Genomic DNA, 15,260 nt, shown 5'->3' with positions numbered 1-15,260 from the left:
CCTTACACAGCACAGTTTTAATGTCTCACATCAGCATTTTGTTTCAACTGGAGGCATAGTGTTTCGTAGACACATGTTGTTTATTCGTGTACAATTTTGTTCATATACTCAAAATCCCACGATGATTCGGAATTATTAATGCACATGTACTACAATTAAATTTATCTCTGATTACTATTATCCTACACTTTACATACCTCAAAACCTGTCTGATTCACGCTAAATATGTGAGTATTTTAATTACAAATCTCGGATTCAGTGTAGCTCACTTTATACAGATGAGCTCGTGTGGTGATGCGGCCTCTCGTACATCTGATATCATTTCTTATAACCGAGAAGCATAGATATTGTGTCTGTAACGCGCTGGGCAAATGATTTATAATTTTCTTCAAATCAATGACCTTGACTTCCTTTCAAGGTCAAAAGCATGAAACGTGATAGAATATTCAAATGACTTCGTATGAGTAAATAAAATGCCCTGTGTATTTATATATATAGTAGAAAGCTAGGAGTAAATGGACATGGATGGTCTAACTCACTTTCAAGGTCACAGTAGTAAAAGATTTCGAAATCTTCATATGACATTTGAACATTTAAGAGAATCATATACAAATTTACATGTAATTTATTTCACCGCAAAGTACTAGAGAGTGTGTTTCAGGACCTTATGACTTAATTGAAAAAACATGCTTGAAAAAATAAAAAGACATAAAAAAGAAGTGATAATAAGTTTGATATAAACGTGAAAATTGCCAGATGAAAGCTTTTCCATAGTGTCCCTTTAAAAGTGATAGCAGAACAGCTGAGTGAACAGGCCCAATGGACCTCTTATTACCTGGTTTCAAATATGGACTCGGAAATTTCGTTTAACATATGTAAGTATACATCAAGGAATTGAGATATCTATCACTTCATAGCCAGAAGCTTCTCGATTTTGACAGGACATCATATTTCAAAATATACTATTTTCGTCAAGCACTATTAAAACGCTAATAGTGAAAATAATTCTGTCTTATCAGAAGAAAACATTGGAACGTATCGGGGACTATGTGACACAATGAGCATCATCATGTGCTGTTAAAATAAAACCTGATACGTTAACTGAATTTGGTTGGTGTTTACATACATGCATAAGTCTATTTCAATTTTTCGTTGTGATCAGGCAACAAAGCAAACCTTCTTCACCATGATTTCTCATGTTTCATAAGCCTTGTTATCTTCTATATAAAATGTTTCTTTATAAGGAGATTCAGAATGACGAAGTAGAATATTATAGTATTACATAGACCTACATAGTATTTGGTAACGATTACCTGTCCGGAAGGTGTCGCTTACTTTTGTACCCCCAGGGCGTACAGGTACGCTAGTGTAGTATACAAATGTACTCTCCCAGGTAAGCATTTTCTATATGCTCCACTAAAGTTAAATAATGTTGATTTTGTTCAATTGTAAAAATTGAGAGTATACGAAGCGCTACATTGAACTTTGTCGGGTATATACCCTAGCAATAGTGTAGGCCATTGTGACACTGGCACAGTTTGCCGATCATGTATAGAACAGAAAAGTACATGTTATATAGAGATTAACGCTTTCAACGTCTCGTTATGTACACGACATTTAACTTTATTTGAAGGAAGATGTCTAAGTTTCATCGATAGTTACCTGTACACGATTACAAGATCATCACACCTGAACAGGTAAATATTAACTTTTGTTTTATGCTAGTGTAGAAGTTTGAGCAATATTTTTGTTTCAATGTATATAGATATACACAGCTTTTGTCTTTGGTTTAGTTCATGAATATTATTACAGACTATTAATTTTATCTGGAAACGTTCCTTAAAGACAGGTATATAACAAGATACTAAAAACGTTGCGTTCTTATTTTCTTGATCGCCTTGTGAAGTTTTTGGTGATTACCAACCTGACAAATGTCTTTTGGTCGCCCATAGACACATTTGTCCAGAAGATGGATGCTTTCTTTGTGAATCTGTGTTTTTGTATCGATAAGGAATTCCATAAGCAAAGTTTATTCTATAAATCACAAATTCACCCTGGGTACTCTATAACACAATCTTTACAATAGAGAAATTGTACGGTCTTTACAAGACACATTTATAACTTGAGATGACGGGTATCAATGTCACAAAGGCTACAGTGAAACGGGTACATGCGGGCCAGATCGAAACAATAGCGCAAGTATAATGTTGTACTTTTTTCTCTACGGACAAAACACCTAGTAATTTCGTCCGGAAGTGTAACCAAGGCCTGGGATTGTAAAAAAAATGCGAAGTCCATAACAATCGTTGATACAGGTATACTTGTAACAGCTGATAACATATATGTGTATGTAGATATAGTATCGATAGTGTATAAGTGCAGACACATGTTATATTGGCCTATATATATATATATATATATACTTGTGGCTGTAGAGATGACAACTGCTTGTTCATTATAAATACGCTCATCTACGCCTTATTCTAACACAGGTAAGATTTTATCTCATATTTTCAATAATTTTCATAAAAATATCATAACCTAGTTTGTGATATGTTTAAAACGTAATAATATTACGATATCTTCTCATTTTTGTGGATACTTAAGTACTATTGACTTTCTCTGATAACGTTTTCAGGAATGTGTAGTAGATTTATATATATGTATATATATATATACATTGGACCCTCTCTGTTCACGAGTATAGCTATCTGTAGTGACTTTAAGTTAACCTCTAATGACCAGTTCCATGCTGCCAAGATTGTCCATCATACTTACAGCACTGGCAATTTTAATTTACGACTTCCGTAACTCCCTCGTCCTTGCCGCGTACGGCTTCGGCTGACAAATCATTCGTGATCAGAGCTCCCGCGCAACCGTATGTCAATACATCTTATTCGGAACTATAAACATCAGTCCTTGGACATCTACTCCCTTCCCGATATTACTGTCACCGACTCGCGTGTAACAATAATGTCAGATGTATCCCATCACAACTCGTTAATCAATCAATCGATCAATCAATCGATCGATCGACCGTCAATCAAATAAATGCAAGAATTTCACATATGCAACTCCGCAACTAGTGTTTGTGTATGATTGTTTTTTATTTGTGTAGATATAAATCCTGCTTGAATATCTGCTGTTTCAATGCAGTTTATAGCAATCGCTTTGGTTGAAGTCTTATGTCCGTGTTCGATCACATCAAAATATAAGGAAGCAGCGAATTTTCGGACAAGTGACATACAACAGAATTCAAACAACGTTATCTAACGCGTTAGATAAAACTTTCAGCCAGAGACTCGCTTCGTTAATAATAAAATTCTTCCCATAAGAGTGGGCTACAAAAATTAGATTTTGGAATTGCAAATTTCCAAACTTTCATCTGTATTCCTCAGGTTTTTACCTGTTGGTTGTCTCCCTTTTTCACTAGTCTTCTAGCGTTTGCCTTTGGGTACGTGGGGCCAATTTCAGAAGAGATATGTTACAAGATATATGTAGTTCCCTAATGTTATAAACATCATTTATATTTTCATTTATATGTTATAAACGAAGCACAAAACAAGAGGTATAACAGTCGTTGTACACCATGTACAACATCAACCTATTTGTTAGGGTATATTTTTCACTAAGGCATTCAATACAACTTCGTACTTAAATTAATTCGTAATTAAAGTATCGCTCATGTCCCTGTTTGTATCCTGAAAACTTGGTGAGGCTGCAACACACGAATTGATATGTAGTTTAAAGTGTAAAATAACCGAGGGGAAAGTAAACAGATCATTAACTTGGATGTCGCTTTCTTAATTGAGTCGTAATGTTCAATTTGTCGCTACCGTTTGTCACGGTCTGGCCCCTAACAAGTTGCAGTTCCACCGATCCGTGACCTATAACTCGCTATTATCACAACTGGGTTGACTCCCGCGATTGAGATGTGACTGGACGGTGGTGTACTTAGATTGGTATCTGGTGCCTTATGGGTTTGGTTCGGTAATAGTTATATCTAGGTCACAGTATTGTATGTCAGGAATCCGAGTAAGGAAACCAATAGACAACAGTCAGAAATTATAGATCTTCCGGATAGTAGAGTGACAGGTATTCCAATTGCAGACACTACTTTCAGCTATCGTTATTTGACAATATGTCTCCTTTTTGAGACAGAGAAGTCAGGAATCCGGGTATGGAAACCAATAGACCACAGTCAGAAGTTATAGAACTTCTGGATAGTAGAGTGACAGGTATCCGAATTTCAGGTACCTGTATTCCATAACAAGTATGATATACGTCTCTATCAAAGTTTGTTTCCACGGCCAAGGCCGCTTGGGACGAACATCTTTTCTTATTTTACTTGAAGATTTGACTAAGCATTTACTGGACTAGCTATAACAGCAGCTGTGACAGATGCTGGTGGTATATAAGTAATACATATTAAGAAGAACACGCGGATCAATCGACCTACACATACAAATGTATGACGCATTTTGGATGTTTCTGAAATTATACCCATCAGTAGTGTAAAACCACGGACTATGATGCCGATGCTGGGTGCGTCGTATATCACTAAAAAAGAAGATAAGGCTACCCCTCTCTCATTCTCTGTGTACATAAACTATTAATCTATCAATGACTTGGCATAGTTTTGCTTTTAGTGCCCGAGCTGATACCACGGTTATAAAAGGACGAGAATCTGTTTTTTTCCTTTAGGTAGACTTACGGTAAACTTGACGGAACAACACCGATTAACTTGACTTCTATAATTGTCTTAAAAAAAGCTAAATTTCTAAACTTATATATCAAAGTCCACGTTGTCATTCTTTAGAATAATATCTTAGCTTGTAAGTTGTTGAGCGACATGTACTTTCTGTTAATCAATATTTATGATTAAGTTGAAGTGAATGTGATAGATTCGATGTTATTTTCCGTAAAAGGACACGTGTTATTTCGTATGCTAGAGGTGCGCGTCAATACACGGGGCGCGAGCTGATAGACGAGCAGGTAACAGGTGTTACATGCAGGTGTGATACACAGGTAAGTTCTGTGATAAACTCGTCTTATCAGATTAAATACTCTTCATCATACTGATTTGATAGGACTTATAACGTGGATCATTTTACACTCATCTCGACCTATATCAAAGAAAACTGAGAAATACGTTAAATGGATGGATACGGTTTTGGTAGGCTATGGATTACAGGCGACTCATCTATAATGGTGGGTCATTTGTCATTCCCTGTAGGGCAAAACCAAAATTTAATTCTCAATTGGTGGCACTTAAAATCTGTGTATCCACATGTATTGTGTCAATATGATAACCTATGATTATCTCTGCCAGGTGTGTAGGGTAATGTCTGACTCGTCTACCAGCAATTTCTCAGTTTTGATTTATAGAGATTTCCTTTCTAGATACCAGTAGAAGTAAAATGACACCGTGACCTTCAGGCTGAATGTCTGGCTCGTGTTCTACTTCTATCGACTAATTAAGAAGTGATCATGCGGTCTCGAGTTATACCACTCTAGACTTCAGACCAGGTCTTTTTTTGCGATCGAGTTAAACCCCTTTAGAACCCAGATAATTTCTATCTCGAGTTATACCACCTAGACTTCAGACCAGTTCTATCTCGAGTTATACCACTCTTTACTTCAGACAAGGTCTGTCTTGCGATGGAGTCGAACCTCTTTAGATCCCAGGCCATCTATATCTCGAGTTATACCACTCTTTACTTTAGACAAGGTCTGTCTTGAGATTGAGTCGAACCTCTCTAGATCCCAGGCCATTTCTTGCTCGAATTATGCTTCTGTCTACTTTAGTAATAGTTATAGTAACACTCTAGAATTTTGACAATTTTTGTCTCGAGTTATACCACTCTAGACTTAAGACCATTTCTATCTTGAGTTATACCACTCTAGACTTCAGACCATTTCTATCTCGAGTTATACCACTCTAGACTTCAGACCATTTCTATCTCGAGCTATACCATTATAGACTTTAGACCATTTCTATCTCGAGTTATACCACCTAGACTTCAGACCAGTTCTATCTCGAGTTATACCACTCTTTACTTCAGACAAGGTCTGTCTTGCGATGGAGTCGAACCTCTTTAGATCCCAGGCCATCTATATCTCGAGTTATACCACTCTTTACTTTAGACAAGGTCTGTCTTGAGATTGAGTCGAACCTCTCTAGATCCCAGGCCATTTCTTGCTCGAATTATGCTTCTATCTACTTTAGTAATAGTTATAGTAACACTCTAGAATTTTGATAATTTTTGTCTCGAGTTATACCACTCTAGACTTCAGACCATTTCTATCTCGAGTTATACCACTCTAGACTTCAGACCATTTCTATCTCGAGCTATACCATTCTAGACTTTAGACCATTTCTATCTCGAGTTATACCACCTAGACTTCAGACCAGTTCTATCTCGAGTTATAACACTCTAGACTTCAGACCATTTCTATCTCGAGTTATACCACTTTAGACTTCATAACATTTCTATCTCGAGTTATACCACCTAGACTTCAGACCATTTCTATCTCGAGTTATAATACTCTATACTTAAGACCATTTCTATCTCGAGTTAAACCACTCTAGATTCCAGACAATTCTGTATTCTCGAGTTCAAACACTCTAGAGATGTCATATGTTCTATCATTAAAGACTATATATAGTAAGTGCGGCCAGATAAAGTCCACGAAGAACTTTCAGTTCTCCTAGTTGTCTAGTATCACAATCTGAATAGCGATAAAGCAATAATGATAATAAAACAAAACGAAAAAATCAGTTGAAATTTTATCATTAGATTTGTGATTACAATAGTGATTCGACAGCTAAACAAACACAAACATGCACCTGGAAAAGAAATCACACTGCATACTGAACAATGTTCCTCAGTTCCATGGACTGTTAATAAATAAACAGGCCTGGTGGATATATCAGCTTCACATTCTTTAATCAATATAGTTTTAAAAAAACAGATTATGGTCACTCAGTACAGAACTAGATATAATGCCAATCTGAGAACAGTACTTTGTTCTGGCTTATCGAGGGAACATAAAAACCAGAAAAGCAATTTATCCTTAAATGAATGACAGATTTTACAAAGTTATTTTCACATTGTACGTAGTCAACGCGATTTCCTCATATGATTTAGGTTGCTCTACAATTGCATATACCCTATATATACTCAATGTACATCTCTATGTAAAACGCTGTTGAATAAAAAAAATCTGATGCGAACTTAAAATAACTGTTTAAAACCGTGTCTAGACACACTGGAGTTGTTCACGTGACTGTTGGAACGGTGGCTTTGAAATTCCGCAATACTAATATACGTCAATCAGAGATATAATTTGTACGTTTTCACACATCTGGGGTTGTGTATTCACTGGTTAAATAAATCTATAAATATAGTATTTATCTTAAAACTTTACTGCAGATGTTAAAAATAGAAAGTTAATTATGATTACACGGAAGTAGGTAGCGACATGGTTACACTAAAGTTTACAGGGAGGGAGTATGGTTACACTAAAGTTTACAGGGAGGGAGTATGGTTACATTAACGTTTACAGGGAGGGAGTTTGGTTACATTAACGTTTACAGGGAGGGAGTTTGGTTACACTAAAGTTTACAGGGAGGGAGTATGGTTACACTAAAGTTTACAGGGAGGGAGTATGGTTACATTAACGTTTACAGGGAGGGAGTTTGGTTACATTAACGTTTACAGGGAGGAAGTTTGGTTACACTAAAGTTTACAGGGAGGGAGTATGGTTACATTAACGTTTACAGGGAGGGAGGTTGGTTACACTAAAGTTTACAGGGAGGGAGTATGGTTACACTAACGTTTTCAGGGAGGGGGTTTGGTTACTCTTAAGTTTACCGGTAGGGAGTTTGGTTACACTAACGTTTACAGGGAGGGAGTTTGGTTACACTAAAGTTTACAGGGAGGGCGTATGGTTATATTAACATTTACAGGGAGGGAGTATGGTTATATTAACGTTTACAAGGAGGGAAGGAGGGAGTTTGGTAACATTAACGTTTACAGGGAGGGAGTTTGGTTACATTAACGTTTACAGGGAGGGAGTTTGGTTACATTAACGTTTACAGGGAGGGAGTATGGTTACATTAACGTTTACAGGGAGGGAGTTTGGCTACACTAAAGTTTACAGGTAGGGAGTTTGACTTCACGAACGTTAACAGGGAGGGAGTATGGTTACATTCAGGGTTACAGGGATTGATTATGGTTACACTCACGTTTACAGGGAGGGAGTTTGGTTACACTAACGTTTACAGGGAGGGAGTATGGTTACATTAACGTTTACAGGGAGGGAGTTTGGCTACACTATAGTTTACAGGTAGGGAGTTTGACTTCACGAACGTTAACAGGGAGGGAGTATGGTTACATTCAGGGTTACAGGGATTGATTATGGTTACACTCACGTTTACAGGGAGGAAGTATGGTTACACTAAAGTTTACAGAATGGATGTACGGTTACACTAAAGTTTACAGAATGGAAGTATGGTTACACTACTGTTTTCAGGGACGAAGTGTGGTAAAACTATCGGTTAAACGACGTAGTAAAAAGTGGTTAAACGACGGCTATAGGTTATCTTCTGACAGCTATATTTTGTGGCCTGTAACTCTAGTGACAGCAATATTTTATAGTACATGTATGTGACTTTTATGATAGCCATATATTGTTGTCTGTTAATTTAAGTGATAGCCATGATTTATACACTGTATCAGCAAGCTGTAATGGTATCCATAAAAGCAATCGCTTAAGTTACAGACGATAACCTATGGCTGTCGTTTATGCTACAGACGATAACCTATGGCTGTCGTTTATGCTACAGACGATAACCTATGGCTGTCGTTTATGCTACAGACGATAACCTATGGCTGTCGTGTAAGTTACAGACGATAACCTATGGCTGTCGTTTATGCTACAGACGATAACCTATGGCTGTCGTTTATGCTACAGACGATAACCTATGGCTGTCGCGTAAGTTACAGACGATAGCCTATGGCTGTCGCGTAAGTTACAGACGATAACCTATGGCTGTCGCGTAAGTTACAGACGATAACCTATGACTGTCGTTTAAGCTACAGACGATAGCCTATGGCTGTCGCGTAAGTTACAGACGATAGCCTATGGCTGTCGCGTAAGTTACAGACGATAACCTATGGCTGTCGCGTAAGTTACAGACGATAACCTATGGCTGTCGCGTAAGTTACAGACGATAACCTATGGCTGTTGCTAAAGCTGCAGGCGAAGAAATATGGCTATTATTACAGTTTGTCGTACGGACCACAAAATATAACAGTGACAAAAGTTACAAACGATAACCTATAGCTGTCTATAGTTTACAGATGATGAAATACGTCTGCCGGCAGGTGACAAAATTGGACAATATCAGACAGGGTTTTGAGAATATTGGTTTTACATTGGTGTTTGTTACTCAGTGTACATTTTGTTTAATGATTTCTTTGTTTTCATCAAGTTGTAATCTGCCTTGTAGTTGTATAACTTTTCTGATTCCAGTGAGTTTTATACATGTTTCACTTTCCCTGTACGACTTCATGTTTGGTACCAATTGGATAGTATGATTCACCAGTAACTCGTTTTTTAATCAGTTGATATAGATATAGATGCATGTTTCCAGTGCTGTAGGAAATAGCGTTGAGAGGTGCTGAGGTGGAGAGATGTGAACACAGGCTGGTTTGTCTTGGCCTGCTCTCCTACCGGTGAAGATTCCCATCTTGAAACTTCATTAATCTCGCGTGATCATGACCGTCTACACAGAACCACAGAACTGTGCGTTCTCGGCACCAGGAGGGAAAGTACCTCACTGACAGACAAGAAGAACGGAAAATCATACGTTTGTGTTGTCGAAAGGGTGTAGTCCAATAGGAACAAACTTACGCTAAAATTAGCGAAACCATTTTCTGATGACGATTATGAAAAAGTAGGTGTACGTGTACAATAATCACCCTTAGTCGGACGTTTGTGAGTCATCAGTAAATCATTAATAAAGTGGCCGGACGCACTGTTCACTCGTCCATACGTCATCTGTATATCAGCGCGACCCTCTATCACGTAAAACAGTCGGACTCACTCTCCATTAGCACCATGGTCTCACTTAAAGCAGTCGGACGCACTATCTATTAGCACCATGGTCTCACGTAGAATAGTCGGACGCAATATCTATTAGCCCCATGGTCTCCCGTAAAGCAGTCGGACGCACTATCTATTAGGCCCATTGTCTCACGTAAAACAGTCGGACGCACTGTCTATTAGGCCCATGGTGTCACGTAAAACAGTCGGACGCACTATTCATTAGCCCCATTGTCTCACGTAAAACAGTTTGACGCACTGTCCATTAGCCCCATTTTCTCACGTAAAACAGTAGCACGCACTATCCATTAGCCCCATGGTGTCACGTAAAACAGTCGGACGCACTATCCATTAGCCCCATTGTCTCACGTAAAACAGTTGGACGCACTATTCATTAGCCCCACGGTCTCACGTAAAACAGTTTGACGCACTGTCCATTAGCCCCATTTTCTCACGTAAAACAGTAGGACGCACCATCCATTAGCCCCATGGTGTCACGTAAAACAGTCGGACGCACTATCCATTAGCCCCATTGTCTCACGTAAAACAGTTGGACGCACTATTCATTAGCCCCATTGTCTCACGTAATACAGTCGGACGCACTATCCATTAGCCCCATGGTCTCACGTAAAACAGTTTGACGCACTGTCCATTAGCCCCATTTTCTCACGTAAAACAGTGGGACGCACTATCCATTAGCCCCATGGTGTCACGTAAAACAGTTGGACGCACTATCCATTAGCCCCATTGTCTCACGTAAAACAGTTGGACGCACTATTCATTAGCCCCACGGTCTCACGTAAAACAGTCGGACGCACTATCCATTAGCCCCATTGTCTCACGTAAAACAGTCGGACGCACTATCCATTAGCCCCATGGTCTCACGTAAAACAGTTGGACGCACTATTCATTAGCCCCATGGTGTCACATGGAACAGTCGGACGCACTATCCATTAGCCCCATGGTCTCGCGTAAATCAGTCGGACGCACTATCCATTACCCTCATGGTGTCACATGGAACAGTCGGACGCACTATCCATTAGCCCCATGGTTGTCACACGGAAAAGTCGGACGCACTATCCATTAGCCCCATGGTGCCACATGGAACAGTCGGACGCACTATCTATTAGCCCCATGGTGTCACGTAGAATAGTTGGACGCGCTATCCATTAGCCCCATGGTGTCACATAGAACAGTCGGACGCACTATCCATTACCCCATAGTGTCACATGGAACAGTCGGACGCACTATCCATTAGCCCCATGATGTCACGTAAAATAGTCGGACGCACTATCTACTAGCCTTTGGTGTATGTTAAATAGTTTATAATGTATTCAATGAAAATGAATTAACTAATATAGCTTATGACATCTGAACCACTAGCAGCAACGATTTCTTCCTAAGACAGGTGTACTCGATTTGATACATCCGTTAACCGATCGGTTACCAGAGAAATTCACTTTGTACTGTTGAAGTACTTCCTGTTCTATGTGATCCAGCGCGGGAAAATAGTTGGTTTGTGAATATTGTGTAGCTTTATTATCTCATCACAAATCTCCTGTTTTAAGATTTAACAACAGTCATTTCCTATAGAAATATCCGTAGAAGGTTTCCCATTGAAACAATTCCTTTTTTTCAGCTGTAGATGATGTTATCTTGATTCACGACATTTCGTTCTGGATATAGGCCTTAAGGTATAGATCGGCAAATCAGCCGTCGTTGTTCCGGTAAATGATAACTTCCCGTCTTTAACTACGGACTTATATTACGATGACTATTTAATGTATGGACAGGTTTACTGTTCACCGTTATTAATGACCTGAACGGGCGTTATGACTACAAACCTTCCTACACAACCAACATACTGTATGACCTTTCATTTGCAGGAAAACGAAGACAATGGATTAAGGCATTTAATAAAGTCATTTCATCTATATGTCATCTAAAAACTTTAATTCTAATCACCGTCCCTCCCCATTATTGTTCAATGAACACGTCTCACGCTTCTAAGATGTGGTTGTGATTGTTCAATTTTCACGGTTTTAAAGTACTTTTAAAAACTGCAAGTGGGATGCCGATTTTAAAAGTCCCATCCCAACCTTATCTTTAAGTATTTTGCACCAGGTGTGATAGTGTTTAGCATTACTGTATATACTTATAACAGAGAAATGAGTTCGACTCACTGATGCTGTCTACATCTGCACCACAGTATATATCGAAAGGAGCTGATAGGCCAGTTCACTTGTTGCCATAGGAACAAACTTATCTAACTTTAGCAACTGCTATTCATCTCCCAAACTTTTGGCGTAGTTTCCCGATCTTTTACCGGTGTGTCTCTACTTTTCTAGTGTCCGAAGTCTCACCCCACGGGTCTGACCAGGCCAACATGGAGATTATATGGCTTCAGCGACCCCGCCCGGATGTACCATGGGGCTTCAGGATCGCGGGGGGCCGGGAATTTGGACAACCCCTTTCGGTGCAGAAGGTTTGTAAATATATTGTCTCGTCTCTTCTTCAAAACTTTAATGGCGTAAAGTTCGGGTCGGCTGAGCTGTAAATTCTGAAGACAAAGTGCGTGTATATCGGGCTGTTAAGGAACTAACGGGGAACTTTTCCTCGCATTAAAACGGCTCTGGGCAATGTTTGTATGTTAGTAAGGGGTAGCACTATACCATTATATACCAGGTATTGTGTGCTTGATTTAAAAAAGGCAGCAGATTCTTTTATCAACATTCGTTTTGTATTCTCCTTATTGTATTCTAAAATGACAGAAATAAATTATCGGTGTTTGATAAAAAAAAATATGAATACCTCTGATGGAAGCTTAGTTCATGGATAATACAGATAAATGTTTTCTGTTAGAATTAATCACGAACCATATTATTGCTGTTGAGATGAATGGAGTTTTCAAACCTATATCTAACTGAACCTTAAACTTTTCACTCTGAAGCAATATTTGTAGAAGACATGAAATTCATATTTCTATGTTATAAATGCGATGAAAATAAGATGAATTTTGTTACAATATGACAAAAATTTGAAAAATCAACCAGTCTATTATATTTATAGTTGTTGACTGATGGTGAATATTGCAGACTTTGTGTAACTAACATGTCTGTCTTCTCCATTGTTTGAGGTGTAATTGTAAAGCATTGTTGGCGTTAGTGTGTATTTGATGATCCGTGTTTTTAGAAAGATACACGTCCCTTTGTGTAAATCATCAGTACAGTATGTGCTGGTACTGTACACAAGTCGGTTTGTGCGTTTCATATAGTATATTACAGAATGGGTGTATATATATATATATAAACATTGCAATAGTAATTAATATACCCATCAAACCAAAGTGATTGGCTCATTCCTGGCACGCGCCTAAGCGTTTCCTGGACACAGAGACAATGATAAACATACGGTCAGAGAAAGTTTCAGTACAGTAACGCCGTCAGGTTACATAGTATAAAGAGGATTGTGAACGGACGATATGACCCCCATTAAAAGAGTTCTCTCAATGGAGCGTAAGTGCTGGGAATTGTGTTGGCTGTCAGAAACCATACTAAATTACCATGTAATTAACTTATCTAATTATGTTGATTAATTATAACCAGTGCCCCCTGAGTGGGCCCCTTTTTAGTTTGCCGGGAGATAAATACCGACTGGCACGTTTCAGAACGAGCCTTTGGGAGGGGGTAGAGGTACAACACATGTCCCCTGGGGAGGGGATCGACGGGGGAGTCTCTTCACTCCTCAAGATATAGGTTAGTTACGTCACGAGATGGGGCACTATCTTGGCCCATGGTGTCTGCTTGAAGTCCTGTTGTGGCCATATGCCACTAGAAACCATGGGTGGTATCTTTTGAAACTGATTTTATTTTTTTTCAAACATTTTACTCTGACAGCTTCGTGGATTTATGACGATATAGAAATGTTGAAAAGTAGGAAATGTGTATGTTTTTGTTATATATTCTTCTTTGTCTGGAGTTTATCTGCATTGCATTCATCGTCATCGGATGAGCTTTGATCAAATGAAGACTGCATTTGATTAGCATCTAGCGATATTGACAACAGCTCGTTTTCTACATTCGTTGATATTTTAATCTCTTGTGACTACTTTTCAAACTTATAATTCATATAAGGAAAGCTATCTGATAAGTAAACTTGTAAATTGACTCACACTCAAGTTGTTCTAAATGGGTTTTCGGGTTTACAGTTTTTACATATAGCATCTTTCAACACAAATTTAGAAATAGATACAGTAGAACATTATAATTTATCAATCTTTATCATACCGCCGTTTCCTTCCCTCAGGATTCGTAAGTGATGCAGAGGGCCTAAATTTTGAAACTAGTAGGCGACTGATGAAAACTTAAATTGATCGACGGAAATTTCAGAATTTAGTTGGGGCTGCACTAGCGCCATAATTTAACAAGTTTCGTTGTTTACATGTATCTAATAACGAAGCCAAGTAAATAAGTAAATTATTTCTAATGTACATACAAAATAAAACATATTTTGTTTCAACACATTTTGATTTATTCACGTAGCTGAAATCACTCGGAAGCACGTTTTACCTTTCGATGAGAAAACTTTCAAATGATCAAATTAATTACTTCCGTATTAAAAGAAATCTTTTTTTTTTCTTCAGGGTAAAAAGGTATATTCAAACATATTTTTGTGTAAATTTACTGGTATCGATTGAAAAAAAAGTTTACTTCTAATTGAATTATCTATAACATACAGCATGAAAGAATTCTGTTTTGTTAGGATAGGTGAGGTGGTGTTTGTGTTGAGGTTGGGTGGAGAGAAGTCGTCTGTGCCCCGGAGTAGGCGTGGTAGGGTGGTGAGAAGGAGTTGTCAGTGCCCCGGGGTAGGCGTGGTAGGGTGGGGAAAAGTTGTCTGTGTCCCGGAGTAGGCGTGGTAGGGTGGTGAGAAGGAGTTGTCAGTGCCCCGGGGTAGGCGTGGTAGGGTGGGTTGGAGGAGTTCTCTGTGTACCAGGGTAGGCGCGGTAGGGTGGGGAGGAGGTGTTGTCGGTGTACCAGGGTAGGCGCGGTAGGGTGGGGAGGAGGTGTTGTCTGTGTACCGGGGTAGGCGCGGTAAGATGGGGAGGAGGTGTTGTCTGTGTACCGGGCTAGACGCGGTAGGATGGGGAG

The 15,260-nt window shown here is 38.8% G+C and overlaps 2 protein-coding genes across 2 annotated transcripts in view; one reads left to right on the top strand and one right to left on the bottom strand.

Moving 5' to 3' along the window:
- LOC132543903 (intraflagellar transport protein 56-like) overlaps positions 1 to 15,260 on the bottom strand; it is a 56,163-nt gene that overhangs the window by 24,932 nt on the left and 15,971 nt on the right. The gene's annotated exons all lie outside the window — the stretch shown is intronic.
- The window catches only part of LOC132543904 (cell surface glycoprotein 1-like), a 34,535-nt gene continuing 31,691 nt past the window's right edge, over positions 12,417 to 15,260 (top strand). The window contains 1 exon segment of the mRNA XM_060207455.1: positions 12,417 to 12,598. Coding sequence (XP_060063438.1) covers positions 12,500 to 12,598 — 99 coding nt within the window. The 5' untranslated portion in view covers positions 12,417 to 12,499.

Source organism: Ylistrum balloti, unplaced genomic scaffold (genome assembly GCF_031769215.1).
Source record: "Ylistrum balloti isolate Yb309-2 unplaced genomic scaffold, AGI_CSIRO_Ybal_v1 Utg369772, whole genome shotgun sequence".
Classification (NCBI taxonomy): Eukaryota; Metazoa; Mollusca; class Bivalvia; order Pectinida; family Pectinidae; genus Ylistrum; species Ylistrum balloti.
This window is presented reverse-complemented; position numbering and strand designations above follow the sequence as displayed.